General features: G+C 39.8%; 5 protein-coding genes and 2 non-coding genes across 11 annotated transcripts in view; 2 read left to right on the top strand and 5 right to left on the bottom strand.

Moving 5' to 3' along the window:
- Positions 1-801: 801 nt before the first annotated feature.
- On the bottom strand, positions 802-6,325 carry LOC136250157 (uncharacterized). Of its 2 annotated transcripts, XM_066042333.1 has the most exons (9): positions 6,185-6,325; positions 6,081-6,139; positions 5,869-6,022; positions 2,797-3,180; positions 2,708-2,749; positions 2,125-2,326; positions 1,977-2,072; positions 1,798-1,929; positions 802-1,751 (listed from the first exon to the last, which is right to left on the bottom strand). In XM_066042333.1, exons 1-9 carry the CDS (start codon positions 6,185-6,187, stop codon positions 847-849), a joined length of 1,977 nt encoding a protein of 658 aa, XP_065898405.1. In that variant the 5' UTR covers positions 6,188-6,325; the 3' UTR covers positions 802-846. The 2 variants fall into 2 exon arrangements, with proteins under 2 accessions (XP_065898405.1, XP_065898406.1); XM_066042334.1 differs by lacking the exons at positions 6,081-6,139; positions 6,185-6,325 and having other exon boundaries at positions 5,808-6,012.
- A 1,018-nt stretch (positions 6,326-7,343) lies between these two features.
- Positions 7,344-16,887, bottom strand: LOC136250145 (olefin beta-lactone synthetase-like). The gene is made up of 9 exons (XM_066042316.1): positions 16,766-16,887; positions 16,428-16,590; positions 15,397-15,515; positions 13,902-14,198; positions 10,828-11,224; positions 10,083-10,186; positions 9,873-10,037; positions 8,373-8,481; positions 7,344-7,575 (listed from the first exon to the last, which is right to left on the bottom strand). The coding sequence occupies exons 1-9, from the start codon at positions 16,829-16,831 to the stop codon at positions 7,487-7,489; spliced, it is 1,509 nt and encodes a 502-aa protein (XP_065898388.1). The 5' UTR covers positions 16,832-16,887; the 3' UTR covers positions 7,344-7,486.
- LOC136251948 (U1 spliceosomal RNA) lies at positions 15,639-15,796 on the bottom strand. The gene has a single exon (XR_010699292.1). It is a non-coding gene; the product is annotated as a U1 spliceosomal RNA (small nuclear RNA).
- Positions 15,883-20,418, top strand: LOC136250152 (18S rRNA aminocarboxypropyltransferase-like). 4 transcript variants are annotated; one of them, XM_066042328.1, is made up of 6 exons: positions 15,883-15,958; positions 16,796-16,949; positions 17,004-17,091; positions 17,141-17,477; positions 20,052-20,121; positions 20,171-20,418. In XM_066042328.1, exons 2-6 carry the CDS (start codon positions 16,885-16,887, stop codon positions 20,370-20,372), a joined length of 762 nt encoding a protein of 253 aa, XP_065898400.1. In that variant the 5' UTR covers positions 15,883-15,958; positions 16,796-16,884; the 3' UTR covers positions 20,373-20,418. The 4 variants fall into 4 exon arrangements, with proteins under 4 accessions (XP_065898400.1, XP_065898401.1, XP_065898399.1 ...); XM_066042329.1 differs by having other exon boundaries at positions 15,947-15,962; XM_066042327.1 differs by lacking the exon at positions 15,883-15,958 and adding an exon at positions 16,270-16,480.
- LOC136251960 (U1 spliceosomal RNA) lies at positions 16,109-16,271 on the bottom strand. Its single transcript, XR_010699300.1, has one exon. It is a non-coding gene; the product is annotated as a U1 spliceosomal RNA (small nuclear RNA).
- A 29-nt stretch (positions 20,419-20,447) lies between the features above and the next one.
- LOC136250151 (DCN1-like protein 3) lies at positions 20,448-21,849 on the top strand. Its single transcript, XM_066042325.1, has 2 exons — positions 20,448-20,599; positions 20,947-21,849. Exon 2 carries the CDS (start codon positions 20,956-20,958, stop codon positions 21,760-21,762), a length of 807 nt encoding a protein of 268 aa, XP_065898397.1. The 5' UTR covers positions 20,448-20,599; positions 20,947-20,955; the 3' UTR covers positions 21,763-21,849.
- The window catches only part of LOC136250141 (myocardin-related transcription factor B-like), a 10,315-nt gene continuing 6,514 nt past the window's right edge, over positions 21,766-25,566 (bottom strand). Inside the window, exons 5-7 of the mRNA XM_066042312.1 lie at positions 22,891-25,055; positions 22,497-22,545; positions 21,766-22,417 (exon numbers count right to left, since the gene is read on the bottom strand). Of these exons, the coding sequence (XP_065898384.1) occupies positions 21,972-22,417; positions 22,497-22,545; positions 22,891-25,055 (2,660 nt within the window). The 3' untranslated portion in view covers positions 21,766-21,971. The remainder of the gene's footprint in view (positions 22,418-22,496; positions 22,546-22,890; positions 25,056-25,566) is intronic.

The following is a 25,566-nucleotide window of genomic DNA, read 5'->3' as shown; positions in this document are numbered from 1 at the left end:
TGGTATTCACTGTCATCTTCAAGCCCCATATCACTGGCTTTAGTTACAAGTTCATCAAGCTGTGCCTTGCATTCAGCAGCCTTCTTCTCAAAATTAGCGTTATTTTCTTTAGACAACAAAATCGATATGTTCACCCTCTTAAGATTGTGTTCGTTCTTTTCAATTAGCTTCATCATCTCATCAATTTCATACTCTCTCACCATGTCGGACATGTTCTGTATTCTCTTGGTGAGGAACTTCTTGTCTGCCACACTAATGGTCGGCACTTCTAGAGCACTATAGTTCATCACATTAAACATAGTGGATGAACTGTTGAACACTGCCTGCCTCTGTACTAGCTGCTGTATTTCTCTCACGTGATCATGGAAGTTTGTGTGATTTTTTCTAGGGTCAGCTTCGCCATCGCCATTTCTTTTAATGTCTTTCCCCATGATTATTCTGCTTGTATGCTCCGGTTCTGTACCCTATGTATAGGGAAGAAACCCAGTTTACTACATGCAGGGTCTGGTATAAATAGCTAGTTATATAGTGCGTACCAGTATTAGTGACACTGGTCCCATCTGGGCGCATTTTGCGCCAAACACGTTACACCACAAGAAGAAGTTCATTGTCAGTAATACGAGCAGAGTGACTAGTAAAGGCAGTCGCTTACACGAAATCCCACAGCAACGCCTGCGACCAGCTATCCGCATCTCTCGACCCTAACATGTGTAACATACCCCACAGTTAGTCTAAGGCTGGCCCCCAGCGTTCAAGAAATCCTTTCCAACACGTAAAGCACTTCGGTATGATACGAGGTCATACATAGATACAAAATGGCTTCTGGTGTAAATAGTATTTAATACATTAGTATAGAGGTGCTATTATTGGTGTTCTTTTATTACAGTGAGGTGCTTCAGATTCATTGTTCACCATGTATGTCACTCTATCAGGGTGGTAGTGGTGTCGTATTGCTTCTGCTGTTGACGCAAACCAGTGCTGGTGTCCCTTCTCCCTGATAATCACTGTAGAGTTGAGCAGGAGGAAGAAATCGATCATAGTGTTTCTAAGGACACCTCTCAAAATGGCGGGGTCAAGGGTAGGTGACAGGTGTCCTATATGATAATGTACTGTTTGTGTTGCTGCCTTTGTGTATGTCGGTACAATGACATCTTTATTCTTCAGTCCGATCATGTGCCGGAGTAGTCTTTGATTTGACGTGATAGTCTTAGTAAAATTAGCCATGTGTAGCTCACGAACTACTTTGTTAGCACAAAGAAGATGTCCAACAGAGTATTCTATCACATCTGCTATTTTCTTCTCAAAAGGCACTTTAATGTGCATCACCACTAAGGAGTTCTGTGGGTACTTGAAACTTTCTAGAATCCCTTCCATCTCCTTGTTAAAAGCATATGATGTTTTGAACAGAAAGTCCCAGACACAACATATACGACACTTGATCGTATGAAGGCCATACTTGTATATTAATGGGCCAAAGTGTTCATTTTGCAATACAGCATATGTGAAGTCATATCCATGTCCAGGGACCAGCTCAACAGAAAGGTTGAAGAATTCACTGAAATTTGTCTCCCTGTACCATTGGTCAGTTCGGTTTAGAACATGGTATGATCGCCAACTGCCAATGTCTCTAATTGGGGGACGCTTGTAGTATCTCTTGTGTAGGAATTCTGATTTGGACCAGTCAATGTATTTAGGTTCTAATATTTCAGTAAATCCTTCTTGATCCATCCACTCAATAAGAAATGCTCTCTCTATAACACCAGCGAATCTACCATCACCATAACATGGCTTACTTACTGGTTAACAAGGCCAGAAAGAAGACAGTGGTAATCCCCTTTATCCTGCTAGCCAGTCCTCCCGGGATGGGGTAAAATCCCTTACCAGTGGAGTATACGAGGTAGCGAGCCTCTGTATGGCCAGACAACATGTCTGCAAGAAGGAGTACAAGTTACAGTCTTATCTTAGTATGACTGTACCTTTATGTAACTTGATGTAGTCTTCTTGCCACAAGCCACAACGATATTCTCCTTCACCCAATAATATTGGCGGATTGAGTGGATTAATTGGAGGATCTGTCAAAAAATGCGATGGGATCTGAATCAAGAATTAATTATAACACTGTACCATTTGAATCCCAAGCTGTCATGTTGCCACAGGAATGAGTATTACAGTCCTCATAATCACTGGGCACTTGTTTACAAATGTCATCAGTGAGACAAAAGAAAGCATACATTGGTTTACGAAACCTTCGTCCACCCTCACAATTCTTTGTACATGTACTCCACTGGCTCCACACATAGGGTGGACATGACTCCTTTGTCTTGCACTATAATACACACTACAAGTTAGACATTACAAAATGCAGAGAGGAGGTTAGTCAAACATTATAAAAACATCTCATCAACCTACTCAACACCTCAGTCCTGATACTAAGTATTTATATTCTAATGTGTGTATATACATGTCATAAGTGTCCCAGAGCCCTCTTTTAGCCACCCCAACATTTTAGCTAGGAAGCAAGTGCTACTGTAATATTATTCATACTTCTTGCGGATACACAAATAGAGTTATTAATCTGACAATACATCTGTTAATAACTGCTGATACTCGTATTTCTAAAACTTTGCCAATAAATCCAGGTACATGTTTGGTTACACAATATCATAGAGCGGTATGACCAACCACCTCTGTGATATGTTAGACTTACTAATTCTCCATACAGTAAGATGTGCTTGTTGTTCAAATGTCCCTGCAGTAAGGAAACATCACAACCATACATGGACAAAGAGTCCACACCTCATAGTATTTTATCTTTTGTCTGATTCCTGAGAGTTTATCATCTAAATCTTTCTGAGTTTGGAGCAGTTTAGTTTTTCCATTCAACAACAGTGATGTGGTCTCAATTGACTTCTCCACTTTAGCGCAGTCAACCTTTCTCATCTCAAGCTTCTTCTTGGCTATAATTAAGTTAGGTCCGGTAACTGATTGTAACTGTCCACTTAGCGACTCGACGTCTTTATCGCACTTCTCAAGTTGTGATTTGTATTTCGTAAGTTTTACTTCATCTCCTGTATAATTGCGTTGTGCCAGCCGGTCCTGAATAACTCGTAAATCTTTCATTGCTTTTATCTCGTCAGACCTATATCTTGACAGCTTTATCCTGTACTCTGACCAGTCATCCTAAAAGACAATTTGTTAAACACAAGTGGAGTTATGAAACAGTATGAAGTGGAGATAGTGAGGACTTTCTAAAAGGGTGGAAAATACACTTGAAACTTTAACAGTCAAACCAAACGGTCATAATGTTAAGAAGTGAGTTGCAAATGATCAAGCAGTAATAAAACAATACATGAGAGAAAGAGAGACAATGAGTGCTTAGCTAAGTCATAGCTATTTGTGACTTTCATGAAGTAATGAGACCACCTCATTGCAGTGACCATGTCATGTTGATCCCAAACATAGCTAAGATCTACCATGTCATGTTGGTCCCAAACATAGCTAAGATCTACCATGTCAAGTTTCTGTCATTGGTTATATGATCATATCAACAAAATTTAAAATGACACAATATTTTCATAACAATAATATTGATATAGCATCAAAGAATTTAGTTGATGATATTATAGGCTCAGTACAGCTAACATCTGAGGAGTGTTCAGCTAACAAAATATCGTTTATATTGACATCACTCTGTTGATCACTCAAGCCTTGTACTATGAGTTAACTAGCAAGTACAAACATAGGTACATGAGAATCTGATTATAGCCTTCCCTTATTTAAACTATATTTTTCATGTCAAAGAATCCCACCGTAACAATTCACAAGCATTTTCAACTTTGCAATTCCTGATTAATGGTAGATCACAAACATAGTTAAGGTGTATTTCATGACCACATTAGAATGATCAAGTCGAGTAGATCCCGAGGATGTTATATATCATAACAAGACCCCTCATTGCAATGAACAAGTCCCAAACACACTTGTGACTTTAAAATAATTGTGACCATAACAAGTGTCAAAGATTTATGGCCTCATTAGCAAGGCCTGCATCATTATAATGATTAGGTCCCAAACAAAACTAAGTTGGACTTCATCATTTAGGCTGTAGATGTTTGGTCTCATATTGGCTCTGTTAATGATGTTACTGCCTGTGAGAATAAACTGATTCTGGTATCACCATAAGTTTTATATTAATTAAATCATATCAATTTCACCAAAATAGGGGCACTTGTAGATATGCCACTTACACAGCTAATGCTGCTTCACCAAGGACTTATATGCATACCAAACAGACAATGAAAATGCTGTAGTTAGCATACACCCATAATCAGCACTTCTTATTGTGAAGGTCAACCTTACGTCATAATGGGTGGTACAGGCTGGAGGTTGTACAACACGTAATTCTACTCTGTGTGTATGCATGCATTCAGCACTCTCTTGGCCCCCAAAGCCAAGGGGTTGCTAAGTAATTAAAAACTTTGAATATACATAACCATCGCCCCCATAGGCCCTGAACAATAGCAAACACAGACACACATAAGTATGCATACAAAATATGTATACATACACACAAAAGCATTCGGCTACTGTGCTAGCCTACCCAGTAAACTAGCACTGGGACACCCATGTGCTACTTAAGTCAACACAGGAAAATCCTCCTGGGGTAGGACTAGTAACCCACAGGAGGCTGTACCATGTCCCTGATAGGTGAGACTGGGAAAGTTTCTTTTTCAAGGAAACAACCACAACAGCAGGTGATTACACATGCACAGATGTTCTAAAGGATTAATTTTATTTATTTATTTTTAATTGTTTAACAAAAGGGTAAGGTAAGGGATGTTGTAAGTTAAATGGAGGTAACTTCATGACTGGGGTAACTTCATTTAGATGGGCTGTAACTCCTTAATATTTGTGATGAAGATACACTAGGCTATGGAGATTACCTGTACCAAAGTGGTAGTTTCTAGCTACTCTGGTTTTTAAAGTAGTGTAATGACAATTTGCTTGAAACACTTGGTGAATTTCAACTTTTAATGGGCCATAACTCTTAAACTGCTTAACGAAATAGTTTAATATTTGTGTTGAAGGTATGGTGGTTACCTGTATCAAAGTGGTAGTTCCTAGCTACTCTGGTTTTCACACCAGCTCAGTTTGATTGAAGTTGTGTAGCGCACATTGAAATTTCAAAGCTTAAAACTCTCCGAGGCAGTGCTACAAGATTAGTTAAGGACTGATTAGCCTTTCTGGCATGTCAAACTAAGATCATTTTCTTGAATTACAGCAATATTGGAGGTGTTGTTGACTTTATCAGTAATTCACCAAGTTAGTTACCCCATACGTATTTTCTGACACAGCCAGATGCTTTGTGCCACATCTCCATAATGGCTATGTCGAAGCACTCATAATGTGGTATACATAGAATACATAAATGTATGTTGCTTGTAACCAAATTTTGGTTTGGTTGATCATAAGTTATGAATGTGAACACAAAATATTCATGGAGTTACCTCCATTTACCTTACCGTATAACTAAAAGTTGAGCTTTGTAGATGAATGACTATAGCAAGATTTGGAGGAAAACATTTGTATGAGGGGTAAGGCTTACTGTTTACTGTGCTCATATTCATATTTATGTGACAGAACTCTAGCTGTTTGCACATGGTGATGCTAGGCAGTCACCATAGCGGGAAAAGTTTGGTGATCTATGAACATTTTCCACCTCAAACATTTTTTTATATACGGTATACAGGACTAGACTAGCATGTTAATTATAACTGATCTGCACCACAATTGACACTGTGACTAACACGATGTGATAACTGTATAATAGTCTAGTGTTAATCCACCACACATATTCAGGCCTCTCACTTTCAGTAGAGTGTATTGACCACTTGGATGACTATGGTCCACCTCGTTGTACAGTAACATGAACGAACCGAGCGCTAGACACATTAGCATCCATCTCATTAACATGTGCTCGCATTTCCTCGAGAACACTAACTTTCGTAGACTCCGTAATACACTGCAGAGGATAGCAGTGGCAGTGATAAACAAACACCCCTATAAATACTTGACTATACCTCCATAAACAACTCCGTTGCAACTGGCCTCTCTTATTCTTACTTCTCCTATCTGCAGACTAACAAATCGTGATAAACTACGTCTAATTGTAGTAATAACTAACCATTTCTGGTGAAACTTCTGGTAGACATTAACACCGCGGTAATATCCAGCATTACACACGAACAGGTATTGAGTGAAGCCATCGAAGATTAACACACCTATAAAATCGAGGGGTAGCCAGCGCCCACGCAAACTTCTAAATTGTGTTCGAGAGTCCCAATATTTAAGTATTTCAACACGTATTCTGCATTATTTCAATAAATATTTCATGTATTTATAATTGGATTTCTCAGATAGTGTACGAGAGTCCAAGACGTTAGCAAGGGCGGATCCAGGGGGGGGCTTTGGGGGCTGAAGCCCCCCTTCACTTTTAGGCTTTACTTGATCAATATGCTGAGTATTATAATGAAATTTTGTCTTAGCATAATTATATGATCACGAATAATACAAATACTCATAAAACCACCTTATAAACATCTTTCCAAGGTATTATCAGTGGATTTATGCTAAAGTTTATGCAACAAGGACCCGGATCAGCATTGGAGGTGTACAAGATCGAGATACTCTAATAGAGCAGTCAGCTAACTACTCTAATAGAACGAAGCATATAGTTGGTTCTGTTATGGAATTTTTCCAAATCTGCCTGCACCTATATATACAATGAAGTGCATTGGTCTGTTTAAAGGGCTTCATTCATCTACTTGTGTAGTTAATATGTATGGCAATACTTAATTCAGGTACACAATTTCCATTGAAAATGCTCTCAGATTCAATCATGTATTGTTCAAATTTCAAAATTTTCCACATACAACATTATTATTTTAACATGCACCTATTCAGTGTTGTGCAATTGTGAGAGGGGTGCATCATGTACTTGGTTGACCCAAACTTTTCCATTAGCAAAATGCTTCAGAGAGCCATACCTATAATCTAAAGGCAGTATATAAAATATCTACAGGCAGAAAATATTATGAATTTTATGTGGAAATGTTTCCAAATTGCAGTATTTTAGCATCTATTTTCTAAAAATTTCCTGGGGGGCATGCCCCCAGTTCGAGCATGCTTTTTTTGCTGGGAAGTGTGCTTTGCACACCTCTACCCAAGACATTATCACATTAATACTTTGAGTTAGCCCCCCCCCCCTTTTGTAAAATCCTAGATCCGCCCCTGGTTAGCTACCCCTCGTATAAAATGAACCTTCGAAAATGACATTAGTTCGATCACGTGCAACAGTCTAATACATCACGTGTATAACAAACACATAACCATGGTAACAACAATTATTATTATTATTACAATAATAATTATGGTCCACTTGTAATGGCTGCTTTGGTTGAAGAGTAGAGCAGTGTTTGGTTTTGAGTTATGTCTGTCTCCAATCCTTTGGTACACTGTGTAGCACCTTGAACACATCAACTGGTGTCCCATCTTGTCTCAGCATTGACATTATTCCTACACAATGAAATCATGTGATTTACATCATCCCAGCTTAGCATTGTATAATGTCATTTGAGGGCAGACACTAATTGACAGCACCATTAGTGCAATGCAAGTAAAAGGGTGTGGCTACACTAGATTATTGGGCAGCTGAACACTACTATATATTTCCAAGGAGGAAAATTTTCATGGGTAGCAACCAATCCATAAAAATCGTGAAAATTTTCCTTCTCAAAATTTGCAGCTTGATCAAACTGGCATATTTAAATATCCTAAAGAAGTGAAAACTTTGCAATCTGCGAAATATTTCCTTCAAACCCACTATACAGTATTGCTAGCTATAGCTAGGTGGGGATTGCATTAAAATACTGTCATCACTTACACACAACTTGATGACTCAAGACTTGAGAGTGTTGTGTGTGTGTGTGCGTGCGTGCGTGCGTGCGTGCGTGCGTGCGTGCGTGCGTGTGTGTGTGTGTGTGGTGTAGCTGGTGTAATATGTTTGTTGAAATTTCAATTTAGGAATGGTACAGGGAATGAAAAGGTGTTCCATAAACAGGATGGCATGGTGCACAATTGTGCCACCAAACACTAGGCTGTTGCAGAGTAAGTACCAGAGTGGAAGGATCTGGGGAATCTGTCCTACCCACACATACTTTGAAAGGCAAAAAAAGTTGCAATCTTAAATTCCAGTATGACTTTCTCAAGTTGGAATAGTTTCTGAATGTTATGTACTAAGAGATACTTTTGTACCTTAACTAAGTTAACAGGTTCCAATACACACATACAATTATATATGACCAGTTACTTGCCTTCTTGTTCCACAGGGGGAAGTCCCTGGGGTGCTTCCAAGACCAGCCACGCCTTTCCTTGATGTGGTAGGTAAGAAGCAAAAGTGATCAGGCTACACCGATCCAACACCTGTAGTATACACACACCCTAATTCATACAGAAGCTGGGTAATTTACAAATTTAAGAAATTTCAAGCCAAGGCCATACCTATTTCTGCTTGGACTCGACCAACCCAATTTTGCACAGATTTGATTAAGAAAAGAAAAATAACATTATGTCACACCTAAAGATTAATTTGCAAGTGTTGTAAAATAATTGAGTTATTCTAATAGAACAGTCAGTGAGTGAAATTTTGATCTCATCCATAAGCATAATCCTTTAAAACCAGTTTCCATGATATAGCTAGTAAAACTTCAATATCTGCAGACAGTGCAGTATAATGATCTGTTTTTGAAATATATGGTTTGTGACCAGAAATCACAAGCATGTCTGAAACTAAAGCCTAACCGCTTTTTTCTGCTTACCGACTGATTCATTTTGTTGTAGGTATGACCTAATATACCAGGTAGAAGAATTATACATCTCAAACATTTGGTTAGAAAAAAAGCTTACAATAATAATTGGTTCTAGAAGTTTAGCTGGCTGTTTCCAACAGAATCCAACTCAGAAGTAGGATGCAACCATTGTTAACCCTTTCTGAAATCCAGGAATTTGAGGAGGGGGGAGAGAGGGGGTTTTACACTGAGGTGTGGTAATTAATTAGCCATACCCTAGCTAACTAGAAATGAGTAAAACATCACCTGAGAACACTGTTTCACAGTTGAATTTTACCATTCCAAGCTTTTATACCCCATTGATTTAAAAGATCAAGATGGTCTAATAGAACAGTCAATGTGTAAAATCCTCATTTTTTATCTCGGAAAGTCAAATTTCATTTTTTTTCTGTGGAAGTGTGCCCCATGACCCCCTCAGAAAGAAAATGTCCCTTTAAAAATATCTTGCTACAGCTATGTTTGTTTATCAAAAAATTGTAAGAACCTGAGATTGTTAAACAATGATAATTATTTTAGAGGCATCAATGCCTTAAAAGTGTAGTGATAATCATAATGGGAAAAAATAAATGAAGTTAACCACTAATGGCTACTCTTGCAATTTTTGTGATTTTGGGTTCTTTCTGGCTGAGTACATCATACTCTTTCATTTGAAATACTGACTAGGTTTGGAAACCAGTGAAATCCCTGTGGAACCATGCCATACATATGACATTTGAAGGTGTACTGTAGTAAATGCATTTATGTCAATCATTTCAGGGAACCTTTTGATGTGTTTCCACTGGTAACACAGGTGACTTTGGGACCTAATCACTATAACTACAATGAGTTCCTCAAACCGACACTAGTCTAGAGTGAACACCTCTCTATAATGGACAATTTTGGGACAAACAGACATTATCCTCTGTTAGTTCACTGTCCAACATAACATGACTGCTATTAAAATATTAGACAATTAATTCTCATCACCTTCTGTTCCACACTGATGGACCAGTAATACTTGTTATCATGATCCACCCTCCATTTCACTCTTCCCACTAGCCAGATACGACCCTCTTCATCCAGGTATCCAGCATCTTCAGTTCTCAACCATAGCTTGCCATCCTTAGCTGTTAGGATACGTGTCCTGGTTACCTAGACAATGTAGTGATATCACTGGATCATGTGATCCCACCTGACCTGATAGGTGTTTACATGCCAACCAGTTACAACCACTTCTCCAGTGTGCCCAATAGCAACCTCGTAATCCTCTAACATCTTGTTTTCTGATGCAGACTCCTCATCTGATGAAGTATACAGTTACTATCTTTTAAATATATCTTTGGGAATGACATCCAGAGTTGGGGGTAACTAGCTACTTTTGTAACTAGTTATGTAATCTATTAGTTTAACTAGTTACATCTCTTGTCCAGAAATTAACTTACTATAGCTGCATAGTTACTAGTAACCATACATTGAAACTAAAACATGTTGCAATTTTTCCACCATACATGCTACAGCCAAACAAGTAGACATGTTCTGTGCACTGTACTCCATGATATAGGCAGACAGAATCTTGAAACTAAGCTGAAATGGCCACTTTGTTTGTAAGTAGGGGAAGCGCATATCTTGGTAAGGCATATCTGAGTGCAAAAAAGCATAGCAACTACCATAGTAACTTAACCACTAGTTGCATTTACAAAAGCCAAATTATGTAAGTGTGATAAATGTAATGAGTAACTACTTTTATTGAAGTAACTACCCTAACTCTGAATCGACGTTCCAGTGAAAAATTCCAGTATGTTCTATAACTAATCAAATTTAGATTCCAGCCTCACTAGTATGAATGGGACCCATGGCCAAGTGACCTGGAGTCGTACTAAAGATGACTGTCTTTTAATATTGATTAATGTTTACTACCTCCTAAAAATAAATGGTTGCTTACCAGTTAATATTCTGATCACTTTAACACTGTCATTGAAGGCAGGTCTACCCACACAGTGTCCATCGCTGTTGGCATCCTCCACTGCTAAACGTTCCTTAGCTGACACAAAACTGATCGGCTCAATCTCGGTGCATCCATATACAGTGAAGCAGCAATCATCAGGTACCAGCCCCTTGAAACTCCTCATGATTCTGCGGTAAGTGGGAGCCCCGCCCATCACTGCATAGTCTGCAGGGAGTGGCTGCTTCGTCTGGCTACAGTAGACAGCTATCTTGTTGAGGAAGTAAGGGGAGCCCAGTATGACAGTTGAGTTGGATTTGTATGTGCGTAAATGTTGTAGTAACTTGTCACAGTCAAAATTACGAATATTAGAGTGAATCATCCCAGTGGAACCAACCTAGCATGGGACATGTACCATCAACTAATATACAATATCAATGGCTTTGCTAGCTTATGGAGCAGAGGAGGGCTGACACGAAGTAAGCGTTTTTCATGTTAATTGCACAACTTGAAATTTTTTAATCATTAAAAACAATGTCTAAACCACTGTTTTAGGACTGAGAGGCTCCCCGGAGATTTTAAAAATCCGTTTCAGCAAGAGTTCATAATATATATACTGAGGAGAGTATCCTACTCTCATATACCCCTGTAGAAGGGCGTATCGTGAAGTTATGATGCAACACTTCTGAGTTCGCCTGTTTTTCTTTGTATAATTAATGATGTCATTGGTTGAACATGGTAGCGATTGAACGCGTGCCTAACAACGTTGCTAGCAACCAAATTAACTCCAGCTCTAAGTGTTTCTTACCGAACTACAATCATCCCTTCATGAGGCATTTCTTGCTAGGCCATTCGCGAATACGGCTATATTGAGCGTCGCGAGTGTGAAATGGTGCTAACGATTGTTGCACTTTTACAGCTGCTTGTACGTCACAAACCACAACATCTTGTCGTTACATCATAACTTCACGATACGCCCTTCTACAGGGGTATATGAGAGTAGGATACTCTCCTTAGTATATATATTATGAACTCTTGGTTTCAGCCATGCTCTCCTCTGTTTCGTACAAAGAGAATCTTAATCATGTGACTAACCCTCGAATTGATTGTATACATTGAAATCAAGCCATCAGGGTTGGAATTTAGCGACAGACAAGGTTTCAATTGTAATGTACTTTTAGCAATACCCTCCCTCTGTGTACAAACCCCTATATGGCTCACATGGACATGTCAGCCCTCCTCTGCTTATGGAAAAGCTTGTATCTATTATCAATAGTACATCTTTTGATATGTAACATACACACATGTTCACACGCACGCACGCACGCACGCATGCACGCACACTACAGTAAGTACATATACATTATGAAGTGTAAGCAAAAGCAAACCCCCAGCAGTCGTGCCACAAAAACATTAGTTTTTCTTGGTATGCCCAGTTTTAGTATTTTAGTGACCAGCCAAAGCTAAGTTATTACTCCTCCATTTAATTGTACTGTTTTTATGTTATTCTGCAACCAGAATATCAAACTCAGGGGCATAGCCAAGACTTCTTGAAGGGGATTTTCAACAGCAGTGATGTGAGAATATAGGGGTACAGCTACCAAGCACTGGGAGAGTCAAACATTTAAGTGGTTCAAAATTCAACAGATTGCTGTATTTGAAAGCCCTGGGAAGCAGCTAGCAGGCTACCCAAAGCTAAAGATATTCATCTACAAAAATAGAACAATGTTTGAACAATTTGATTCTAAAAGGAGTCATTTTGTACATCCAGGTCTATCTATCACAATGGCAAAAAAACACACACATAGATAGCAGCATCAGCTTAGACTCATGGCCAAACTATAAAGTTCCTTTTCCTTTAACAAATCTGTTGATATACAAATGAAGGCCTTATTAGAGTATACTTGACTGCTCTATTAGAGTATTTTGATCTGAAGGCTAGTGCTCCTCCCTAGCCCTAAGAAATGAATGCAAGTTTTATGTAAAATTGTTGTATTGCAGTTACTTACTACTACACATACATATACATATATGCACACCACATACACATGCACATGTACGCACGTACACACATATATAAATAAAATAATTTAATATAATTAAATAATATATGAAACCCAGCGAACCAGCACTGGGATGCCTGTGCACCACTTAGGCGCTTGAGCCTTGTGCAGGCAAATCCTCCTGGGGCAGGGCTAGTAACCTGCAGGAGGACTGTCCAGGTCTCACGGAGAGAGGTCACGGAACCCAAAGTTCCACAACAACCTCAACACCGCTAAGCGAGACAAGGACAGTTGGGCATTTGCTACACATTGATGTTACAGCTGGGTGGGCTACTTCCCCAGTTGACACCAGGCCACCAGGTCCCCATTTAAACAGCTGGGTAGACTGGAACAATGTGAGTAAAGTTTCTTGCTCAAGGAAACAACAACAACACCAAAGTGGTGTAACCGGGAATCAAACCTGGGACCTCTCGATCACCAGGCAGATTCCCTAACCACTTGGCTATGACGCACACACACGCATGCACGCACACAAACTCAAGTGCCAGAGTGGTGTACAGGGGAATCCCAGTGCTGGTTCACTGGGTGGCAATAGTTGTGTTTTGACAATTGCCAGAGGCCTTGCTTTGCTTTAGATAGAGTCTCGTGCAGGCAAATCCTCCTGGTATAGTAACCTTGCAGGGGGTCTCACTGAGAGAAGCCAAGTTCCACAATAACCCACCACCACTAACTGAGACAAGGACAGCTGGGCATTTGCTTCCCCAGTTAACACCAGGTACCCATTGATGTTACAGCTGGGTTGGCTACTTTCCCAGTTGGTACCACCCCATTCCACAACTGGAACTGGAGCATTGTGAATAAAGTTTCTTACTCAAGGAAACAACATGGCATAACCAAGCATCGAACCTGGAACCTTTCAATTATCAGGCCAATTCTATAGCCAATTAGCTATGCTGCTTCTCAGACACACACAACACACACACACACACACACACACACACACACACACACACACACACACACACACACACACACACACACACACACACACACACACACACACACACTCACTACAAGGAAGTGCAGTCCAAACACATTCAGGTTGGTTAAAAAGGTAGAATCCTTTTCTTCCCTGTTAGGCATCACTGTTTTAAATGCGATAGACAGAGCCTTAGACTGATTCAGGACAAAGTTGTGTTTCCTCAGTAACAATTTTGGCATGCCAGTACTACCAGTAGTAAATGTCACTAAGGCATTGTCTGTCACCACAACGTCTTCTGGTCTCATCAACAGCTGATCAGTGCCCCTCCAATCAGTGTCATCCAGGGATACCCAGATGGGGACTCCCCACAATGATGGTATGAGAAACTAGAAGAGGTAGTATACAGTATGGTAGGCAGTGTTGGGCAAGTTACTTTGTAAAAGTAACTAGTTACATATTACATATTACTTGCAACAGAACTATTTAGTTACAGTTACATATTACCCATAAAATAAAGTAACTGTAATAATATTACATATTATATTACTTTGTGTCCACAGCCTTAAGCTGTCACGTGTGAAACTACCACCTTATCACGTGACATGATGGCGTTGTTGGACAGTGTACAAATCTTGGTTATAAGTAAGAAGCTAGTGAATAAGCTTCATTCAATAGGCCTCGTTACTCCATTGTGGTTAGGCGTTACTCAGAGGATTACTAACGAGATTAGTAACTTCGCTACTTTTAGTAATAATATTACGTCATATTAGACTCGTTACAGTAATTATATTACTTAGGTAACGCGTTACGTTTGTAAGTAAAGTATATATCTTGCGTTATATTACCTGTTTTCATAGCGTATTTCGTTATATTACTTTGTTACCACAAAAGTAATAATATTACGTAACGCGTTACTCCCAACACTGATGGTAGGTAATCCATACAATTTAATAATGTGACCTTGAACACTGTTCGATGGCAAAAATCACTGTTTTCACATCTTGAATTTATTAGTATCTGTATGTAATTTTAAATTTGTTCTGCTGAATTATTCTATGTGCTCAACCTTTGCAGTTTTTATTAAGCTAATCCCTGGACAGTTCAATAATCAGGACACTTGTCTACAGCCTCAATAACAACAACACTTCTAAGATCAGGACACTACTACTCTGGTAGGGATACATACGGCAAGGGGTAGTCACTACCAATAGTCCTGTAGAACCATTTGAAACCAGGATCAAAATCGAATCAAGGGATCAAGGATTAAATTTGCTAGTGATTGAGAAGTCCTTGAAAGCTCAAAAACAAAATGAGAATTTACGAAAATGTGTTAAATTGTGAAGCAATAAAGGCCCTTTTTAAGGTGAAATCAACTAGTAATCAAGATTTATTTTTCATTAATCAAAAACCTTGATCCACGTGGCAGATGATTCTATTGGTAGTGATTACATTGATTACCCCTCGTTATCAAGAGTTCATAATATAAAAATGAATTTTCCATACTCCACCATGATCTAATAGCAGAGATACTAATGGTTATGGTATCAAAATGTTGGAAGATCCACACATCTAGTACCAACTCACATGGATATACTTTAACCATGATGTCTTCTCAAACACCCACACTGCAGGACTAGCTAACCTCACGCAGTGATTAATCCTCTTTCGACCAATTGTAGTATTGATGATCACAATGGCGCCACCTACAGTAAGACAACAAGTGGTGCTAACGTTCTGAGTTACGCCAGGACATCATTACAAGTAACACAACAATACAAAGCGTAACTCACTGTGTGAAACACTTCACGGGTATGCCGGTTTTGTTGCAGGGGTAGCGCGAACGCCGACCCCTCCTATCAAAAATTACGTGCCCGACTTTCCAATTTGGAAATCGCAGGTTTCAACCAGGCGGGGTGCAATGCTCTGGCCTCCACCTGAGGGAACCACCTTCTTGATCATGGTATCCCCTGCACAAAGTAAGTTGAGAATTGTACCAGGTCGCTGCTTTATATCCTGGCACTTGTGAAGTTTACTTGTGGGTTTGGGTTAATCAGTGAGGTCATTACACATTTTACGTACTTTTTCAATGGCGTGTTTTCTGTTTACTTTGGCAAATATAAAAGCGACTCGTGCGTTCGTCTAAACAGTAAGTAAGTAAGCATAGTATGTTCCTGTGCCAAGGTGAACAACATGTTGAATGGCAGCATAACGCTGAGCAGGTTATAACATGCAGTGAGTCCATCATCACAAAAATTCACTAATCCTCATGCTTTCATTTTGTTTACAATTTCTTTGTGAGGGGGATGCGCGAACGCAGTCCCCCACTAACAAAAATTACGCACCCGAGTCTCCCACGTTTGGGGAGATCGCAGGCTTCAGCCAGGCGGGGTGCAATGCACTGGCCTCGACCTGAGGGAACCACCTTCTTGATCATGGTATCCCCTGTGCCAGGTAAGTTAACTAATCGCTGTTTCACACTATATTTATACCTGAACATGTTGGTACCGATTGTGGGAACAAATTTTAAACACCACAACAACGTTGAGTATACGTTTCTAACTACTCGTTGATTTCGATAGTGGGAATACATTATAACGTTTCTTTCGCGATCTTACCTATAGCGAGAGTAGCAACTGCCATAGCATAGAAATTGATGCTGATTTTGACGGTAATGAGAATACTGTCCCCTGATTTAGCACCATTCTTCTTTAGCAAGTTGGCATAGTTGGTAACTAGTTGATGAAAACCTTCCTTGTCTATGGCCTCTCCATTGACAACCTGAGCAGAGAGAAAAAGTGCTAGTCTACACAGTTATGATTTCTTGCTACACTAGTATTTATTTTATAATTATACTGGACAGCCAGTGATTACTGTGCCAGTAATTTGAGTGATTACAAACTTTACTGTATTCAAGGACACTGTTTAATACCAAAGCACGTGAATCGTAGCTTACTATGCATGTCTTCTTTGGCGATCTCTGTAGCGACGCGAGAACGTGGTGAGCTATGTTTTGACTCATGGTGAGCCCTCAACACTGGGGAAAACGAAACCCACACTCGAATCGTAACGAAAATGAGTAGCAGCAAGAAGCCGAGACAGAAGTACAGAAAGTCGCGAGGAAGAGACGAAAAGGAGAGGTAACATTTTAAAGGGTGTCCTTTTGACCATTATTTAGTATCACTCCACCGCAGTCGTCTTACGGAACATGTTCCACCAACTGGAGATGATAGTACAACAGTTTATAGTGTTGATGTGCTGCACGTTCGATTAGCCATGTGGGTGAGCATTACCCAGAACTGTCTAGCCTGTTTATTGTTAGTGTTAACAGGACCTGGAACAGTGTGATCCTAAGAAGTGTACTGGTAGACGACTGGTGAAATTTGGACAAGCCGAGCGGTTAACCCTATCACAGTGGTTCCCTGGTGTAGTGCTGTCCCCGTATGGTGAGAAGTGTGTATCATTTGAAGATCATGACATCATTCGGACAAGAGGACTAGCTGTTATTGATTGCTCCTGGGCAAGACTTGATGACACGCCCTTCTCCAAGATTAAGGCCTTCCAACACAGACTATTACCATATTTGGTAGCAGCAAATCCAATCAATTATGGTAGACCATGTAAGCTGTCATGTGTGGAGGCTCTGTGTGCTGCACTCTATGTCACTGGTAAGTGTTGTAATACAACTGAGAAGGGTGGTCACATGGTTGAACCGTAAAGTTGTGAAACTTAAATGGTGACCAGTTGTTTTGTGGTTATTCTTGTCAGCCGACCCATATTAATTTATTCAAATGTGAACACTAATCCTTTATTATTAAACATAATCGATTATTTTGTCCACTAGATGATCTGATAAACTGTGGTACAAATTTCAAGTTTGCATTTAGCACATGATTTTAATATCCTTCATCAGCAGTTATTGTGCATTCAGTAACTGGTTATGATATTCTAAAGTTTTAATTGCCATGTGTGATAGTGGGACCAAACATCAGTGGTGAATCTTGAGGGGGTCCATGAATCCCCAAGAGCCTTATCGTTAAATTTGATGAAGCTATACATCACTTAACGTAACTTGTTTAGTATTTTGTTGATGTAGCTTTTGGGATAGTCTAACTAAAGTCTAGGGCCTATGTACCTCTAAGCTGACCCCCTTATTTAGAAGGTTTGCTGAACATGTCACCCTGGAAGTACAGCAATACTGATTAATGCTGGACAATAATCATGATGTAAAAGTTTGAACCGTTATTGTGATGGATGTTCCATTTCCATCAAACCACAAACTTTACTAAAAGTAAAGATTTCTCATATCAGTATCATGATATTTTTGCTATTAATCATCTTCATTTGTCCCAGCAATCAAGTTACACATTTGCATTTTATATCAATTTTTGCAAAGTGTGCAAAATAAATGAAGCCCCTGTAGAAGAAGAAAAAAACGAAGAAATCAAATTGAAACTTTGAACACCCATATGTTGCAATTGACTGGTGCAAATTTAATCACAATTTGCTGTGTGGTTCTATCCAAGAGTTCATAATATTTGTATGGGAATATTATGAACTCTTGGTCTGGCAGACATCTATAGTGAAAATGTTGTGTTTTGAAGAAGAGTCTATGGAGCTATGCATACATGAAAATGCTGTTTTCTTTCTTCCTGTCAATATACTCATGGTGTGGTGCACCAGCTTTCTTGATCGCACGACGCTCTACCAGTGTGTATAGTTGTTCCCAGCTCTAGTTATGATATGAGCAATCCTTTTGTCACAGTCACAGATAGTATAGAACATGCTTTGCTATTATCACTCATTAGAATACTGAATTTGAAATCTTATGGGCAATTTTAGTGACTGATTTGGTGCTCATTGTTTAGCTGATAACACACTTATATCATAGTTGTACCCAGCCCTTACCCCTTTTGGTTAATCACCAGCCATGTTTGGTGTCTTGTTCAGGCTGCAGACTAAAGATGGTGAGAATGTTTGGATGGCAAAACATTAATGTGTCTACCAGACACTTGCTAAACTTTCTCACTAATATAGCTTAGTTCCTTTTCTCATCTTCGCTAAGCTTCATCAGCATTGTTCATGTATCAGTTGGCCTTGTTGCAGTCACGTGATATTTTGTATACTAATCAAATCACCATCATGTGCTGAATCTCGATCTCATGGCATTTAATTTAACACAATGGGACGAAGCAAAATGGAGATATGGATCTGGGTGTAGATGGCATACGATTATGAAAGTGGGTGTTGGCTTTGAAATGTTAAAAGTTTAAACTTGTTTAGTGTTACTTCCGTTCATTGACAGATTGATTTCTCAACCTTTATTTTGAAACTACAACTTAATTTGTCTTTGTGGTTGCAAACAGAAAGTGCTTTGATTCCCTACAGAAATTTCATTCTGAATGCTCTGACTACACTCTGTGGTACATATAGGGGATACAAGTGATCTAAACTACATATCTGTCACTGCAATGATGAAGTTTCCTTTCACACACACATACACCACACTGTATAGTGAGTCACTAGGGCAAACCTTGTGAATATTAACCTCATGATTTCATGTCTTTGAGTTTACGTGTTAAAATGTTCACAGTTGTACTATGTATACATACGTATATGTGAAATGCACAGTGTGAAAATACACTGGTACTACATGAAACAACTGGTCACTCGTATTGTACACTGACACCCTCCAAGTGCTTTTGAAAGCATATACCTGCTTAACATCAGGAAGTCTTGATTAATAACTCAATTAGGCAGGGCTGCCAAAGGAAGAGGGGGGACCTTGCCCTGGGTCCCCAAAGGTTCATTTAGCCTTCAGCTCACTTATAGCATCACCTTTAATTCAAAAATCCTAGTAGGGGGAATGGTTGCATTCTCAGGCCCCCTATATTGAACTGTTGTGCTGATGAACCAGCTGAACTGTTGAACTAGCTGATGGATAATTAAAAACAATCCAAAATGCCTCTAGATTGCATATCCACATTACTAAATTCTCCCTAGCATTCACGTTGAGTGTGCTTTGCACACTGTAGGTTTGTACTTACTACTCCGGGCTCCCTGATTTCTCTTGGGAGCCCTGAAATTAGCATCTAGAATATGTAACATCATAACGTATGCCAGCTATGGAATTTTGTAGATATTTATGAGGTTAACATTTAGTCATGTTAATCTTGAGGTCTACTGGTCTTGTTGTCGAGGTGATTGCTAAGGGAGAGGTCTTACTACAAGTTGTTACGCAGGTTTCAAGGAACAAGGAGAATCATTACTTGAAGGCTTCAAGTGGGGGCACAGTTTTCTATCATTAAACAGGTACAATAATTTTGTTACATTAGTCTAAGTTACCACTGCTCTACCATAGTGACCTACTGGAGAAATATTCAGCATGTAAACTGAGCAGCGAAATAGTAGCAGTACAGAACTCATGGTTAAAGCAGTGTGATTCTGAGAGACAAGCAGATAGGGACATACTAGATCTACCCCCCTCAAGTAGCTCATCTGATGATGATGTTGATGTTGATGTTGATGTTGATGAACCTATTAACGGTGTTATTAGGACGTGATAGTGCAAATTTCCTAATACGTATATTTCTTGTGCCAAAATTAGAACAGTGCGCTATTATTAGTAACGTTTAATAAACGGACTCGTGACATTTAAATGTGGTCCGCAATAAACACTGGAAACTCAAGAAGTGGGGTCATTTGAATAACAAGCGAGACTGTGAGTAGAGCTGTAGCTATAGTGTAGTGTAGACGTCCCAGGAACATTTATATTCGAGTTTAGTACCAGGTAAGGTGTGTGTGTAATAGTGAAATACGATGACTAGTTGATAAATTTCCGAGCGTAAATTTCTCACTCCTTCACGTCGAGTATCAAAGCACTGTTGTAAATATCCTTCAATAGTTTCCCCCCTGTAGCTAGCTGTAGTTTATGTAGTTGTAATAGTTGTTTGTAATAGTCCTAGTCTCGCGTGGCCAGACCATTATACGTAGTGCGTGTATGTTTTGTTATTCTGTACCTACCCCAAAGATGTTCCCTAAAAAAAATTGAAGGATTATTTTGTATACAGTTTTTGAGTTGGTTGTTTTCAATGACCACACAATATAGTGATGTCACTACCCCGCTTGTTGTCACAGGGTAGCAACATGGGTCACAACCAGTCTAAAGATTACAGTAGTGAACAACGCGTGGGTGGTAAACACTCCATATTGTCCCTGAGAAGAAAGAGCCACAAGAGGAGACCACCTGTAAACACTAGTACACCTTCAGAGGTACGCCAGACTACACAGGAGGTACCCACTAGACAACAACCAGCTGGAGTGACCAGTAAAATGTCTGCTCTATTGTCCCTACCATCAAGCAACAAACAAGAACTATTGGAGAAATATTTCAACCAGTATAAGGATGAACATGAGGATGCCATCTTGGCTGAAGGAATGGAGAAGTTTTGTAATGACTTGGGTGTAGACCCCACTGAGTATATAGTGCTATTGCTGGCATGGAAGTTTGAGGCATCTCAAATGTGTCGGTTCAGCCGTGAAGAATTTGTTAATGGTTGTCAGAAGATGAGAGTTCATGATGCCAAGAGTCTGCGTAGCAGGTTCCCAGAAATGAGACAAGAAGTTAAAGATGATGAGAAATTTAATGACTTGTACAAATTCACATTTACATTTGGCCTAGACCAATCCACAGGTCAGCGTTCTCTGCCAGTTGAGATGGCCATCCCATTGTGGGAACTAGTGTTTGAGCAACACCGGACTCTAATATCATCAGAGTGGTGTCAGTTTCTCAAAGAGACAGATGTCAAAGGAATATCACGTGATACATGGAATTTATTTTTACCGTTTTCAGTGACAATTAAACCAGATTACAGTAATTACGACGAATCTGAGGCATGGCCCAGCCTGTTTGATGACTTTGTAGACTACCAGAGGCAACGGTTGTTAAGTTAAAGATCTTGTTTTTGTTTGTTTGTTTTGTACAATACAAAAAGTGTATCAGTGCTATTATTATATACATTATTACATCATATAGTGGGAGACACCTGAGTACATCATACATACACATACAAACAAGTACAACAAACAAAATAGCCATATAAAATACTACTAGCATTAATCATTCCTTCATGAAAATTATGGCACTTGGCCATATCATTTGATTACATTGACATACTGAGGAATTTATCAGCATCTAGATCTGCTGTTGAAAACAAATCAAGCGTTGGCACAGGAGGGAGATCAGAGTCCAAATAAGGTTGGATATTGTTCAAATTACTCTTGTTCTGTTCATTGCTGGAAGCATTAAACCTCTCAGCGGACACAGATAGGTTCTGATTGAGGTAGGCCATTGAGTTGTGTATAGGAGAAGTACCATAGTTAGACACTGCAGTGTTGCCGTCTACCAAGTTCAGCCAGGAGAGATCTGTAGTTGTTGCGTGTGCACCTGGACTAGTATATGGAGGTGGCGGTATATCCTTGGATGAATTTGAAGGGACCTCAGACTTGGCAACACCGGCCATCATCATGGGATTACTAATGGAAAGAAAATCTAACAAGTTGCTGTTTGTGACGGACTTGGCAGGGTTGTGGGAATTATGTTGATATCCTATGAGACAAGTAGTACACAATGAGTCAGTGTCACACATCACATGGGGTAATGTTTACTGTTATATCTCATAACATACCTGTTCCATCCATACTCAGCATTCCCATAAGATTGGGATCATTACCAATCTGCATGGACATGACAATTATAATAACTAATTCTTAACATTAAATAACATGCCATAAAATTTATCACAAGTATGCTGGACTACATTTGGCAAATTGAGGAAATATATGGTGAGCTAAGTGTTAGATCATTTTACTCCGCCAGTCAAAGCTAGAAAGCTGGACTACACTCTATTAGCTTGTTCCTGTAGCTAAACACAAGACCCATTAACCTTTGTACATTTACTATGCAGTCTGAAAAGTGGTTGAACACTTTTGTCAAATTAGCAGTTACAATTGGGAATATTAGTGCACCACACTACACACTGTACAAGTACACATACTAGTACACTAGACAGGCATTCTTACATCCATCAATTCAGAGGAGTCTACAGCAGTCAAGCCACTTGGGTCACTCATATACATCCCACTACCATGGAAGTCAAAATCACTGGCATTAGCTGGTGTGCTGCTCTGTTGTTGCAAAGGCTTCATGGCTCCTGCTGCTGGGGGCTGTGCTACTGCCCCAGCAGTTGGCATGTATGGTGGCAACATTGGGAGAGAGTTACGATTTGGTCGCTGGTTGAGATGGGGAGGAGCAACCTTGTTACGGTACATGACTGATCCACCCATGACAACATTAGCACTACTGATGGCCTGCTGGTGAGACGCTCCATCAGGTAGGACACCATTAAAGTGCTGTTGTTGATTAGTGAAGTGCTCTTTAACCTCACCTAGCTGTTGTCTTAGTGTAGCAGGGTTTAGTAAACTAGAATTATCACCGATCATTTCAGTAAGCAAGTTCAGAGTGCTGGGAGAAGGTGATAATGTCGGAGAGGAAGGTTCTGATAGAGATTTCTTCTTGATTAATGGCTGATGACTGTCGCCAACTGATTGGCGTGGGGTTGAGTTGGTGACAACAATAGAACTGCTGCTATTGACTACATTACTGGTAGCCGCAACATGATTGGCTGGTTTCTGTTGGTGTTGTTGTTGTTGCTGCTGCTGCTGCTTCTGCTGAGCAGTAAAACTAGCTGGAATTGTATCCGGCATTGGAGCAATTGGACTAGAATAATTCCTACCACTAATGTAATTCAGTTTCTTTAGTTGATTCACTTCATCGAACTTATCTTGCATCTTTCTAATTTGTTGTATCGGCATCTGGATAGGTCTCATTGATGTTACGACACTATCAGAATTGGCAGGAAATTTGAACACAGGAGATGTTGTAGGAATACCAGATGAAGACTCTTGTGGTGTTGTGATCCGGTTTGTGTCTGGTCCCAGATCTTTCCTCTCAACAACTGATGCTGGTAGGACACCATTGTTATGTTCTAACAGTCGTTCAATCAAATCAGCTTTCTTTCCTGACACAACTAACTTCTTTTCCTTACAAGCATCTTTCAATTGGTTAACACGGACATCTTCAAACTTCACAGTCTTACCATTATCACATCGCAGCAGTGATTCACTGGAATAATGAGAATTACTAGACACTCCCTTGTGAGAGTTAGACACCAGACCCATCAATGACAGTGTAGAGCTATCCTTCTGTACTAATGGTTCACTAGTCGGTACCACAAAAGGTGGACTACTTTTAGAGGTCGGTATGCCACTACTTGCTCCGTGGTTACCAGTTCTGTGTTCCTGGTTGATGTGGGCAGTCATTTTGCTCAGTGTCTGCAGTAATATCTGCATGTGCTGCTGTGGACTACAGTCCTGAGGAATTGGCGGGAAGTTAATCCCAGTATTCATCATCTCAGGATGCTGCTGCTGTAGTACTTGTAATTGTAGTAAGATCTGTTGTTGCTGGACAAGAAGTGAATAAGGAGATTGTTGCTTCTGTGGTACATCCTTCAAGTTACGTTTCTGATTTGGTGGTTGGTATATGTGAAAACGAAACTTCTCTCGTTTAGACTTCACTTTCTTACATAACTTGGGTGACACAGTTGGCACTTTGCCAGAGTTGCGTCCTAGTTGTGAGGAGGGAAAGGATCTTGCAGTGGGTGGAGACCTGACACCTATTGATCCACCACTTGGAGAATGAGCCGGTGACTCAAGGCTGAGAAAATCAGGTGGAGAAGGTATAGAACTTGAAGAGCTTCCCTTTCTTCTAGATTCTTCATTAATATCCTCCACCACATCTACTGACATTGATCGAGATATAGGCGAATTCCCAGAAACCAGTTTACCCCACTCTCCAGAGTGGAAAGGCGATGTTGATGTACCATTTGATGAACCCTGGCCACCCCAACCACCCATTGTTGCCACTGAATGTCTTTGTTGAAATCGCCTCTTCTGTTGCTGCTGCTGCATTGCCTCAGCCATGCCCATGTCTTCTGCTTCCTCTCCAGTAGGGAGTGGTACTTGTTTCACTGCCCCTACTAGCCCATGATCTGCAGGGTCCAGTATCCCCTTCTGGATCAGCATCAGAGGACCAGGACGACTAGCTATCTTCTTGCTCAGATGATCGGCTGTGACAGCTCTCTTAAGCTGTATCTGGTTAGCATGAAGTGACGGATGGGCAATTGTGTCTGTGGAAAATGATGACAAGGTGAATGATTATGGCTATTCTGAAACCTGTTAATGTGGACACCTACATAATCCAGACGATCCCAAGTAACCCTAGCACATAAACTGACCTAGAAATCAGGAGATCTTGATACTATTTAATTGGTCCCAAAGTGTCCATATTACACAGATTCCACTTTTTTTGTGTATATATATAGTGTACTGTTAGATTATACAATTTCAGGGGTCTAATGTGCATACATTAACACTGGGACTGAGAAACCACAAGAACAGTCCACACAAGTCCATGTCACTGTGCATACAGATGTGAAACATCAACAATTTGCCAATGGGTTACAAACCCTGGCTACACCAAAGCTATTACAATGATTGTGTTCTACCTTAAAATTAGTTTAAGTGTTGGCATCACCAAATAATCAAAGAAAGGCACTACTCATTTCGTCAATAAAAAGTTTGGAAGGAAATAAAAGCCGAGGCTTTTATACAATATATACCGTATAGCCTAAATATTTA

The sequence above is a fragment of the Dysidea avara genome, chromosome 3, assembly GCF_963678975.1.
Source record: "Dysidea avara chromosome 3, odDysAvar1.4, whole genome shotgun sequence".
NCBI lineage: Eukaryota > Metazoa > Porifera > Demospongiae > Dictyoceratida > Dysideidae > Dysidea > Dysidea avara.
Note: the sequence above shows the minus strand (reverse complement) of the source record. Positions and strands in the feature narration are given on the sequence as shown.

Coding starts and splice junctions, on each gene's coding strand:
- LOC136250157 (XM_066042333.1), bottom strand. Junction 6,023..6,080: donor CAACGGAGTTGTTTATGGAG/GTATAGTCAAGT, acceptor TATCCTCTGCAG/TGTATTACGGAGTCTACGAA. Junction 3,181..5,868: donor GTCAATACACTCTACTGAAA/GTGAGAGGCCTG, acceptor ATTGTCTTTTAG/GATGACTGGTCAGAGTACAG.
- LOC136250145 (XM_066042316.1), bottom strand. CDS start 16,831: ATGAGTCAAAACATAGCTCACCACGTTCTCGCGTCGCTACAGAGATCG. Junction 15,516..16,427: donor AGTTGCTACTCTCGCTATAG/GTAAGATCGCGA, acceptor GTCTTACTGTAG/GTGGCGCCATTGTGATCATC. Junction 7,576..8,372: donor TCCCCCTGTGGAACAAGAAG/GCAAGTAACTGG, acceptor TTCATTGTGTAG/GAATAATGTCAATGCTGAGA.
- LOC136250152 (XM_066042328.1), top strand. CDS start 16,885: ATGAGTAGCAGCAAGAAGCCGAGACAGAAGTACAGAAAGTCGCGAGGA. Junction 17,092..17,140: donor ACGTTCGATTAGCCATGTGG/GTGAGCATTACC, acceptor TAGTGTTAACAG/GACCTGGAACAGTGTGATCC. Junction 17,478..20,051: donor TGCTGCACTCTATGTCACTG/GTAAGTGTTGTA, acceptor GTTGTTACGCAG/GTTTCAAGGAACAAGGAGAA.
- LOC136250151 (XM_066042325.1), top strand. CDS start 20,956: ATGGGTCACAACCAGTCTAAAGATTACAGTAGTGAACAACGCGTGGGT.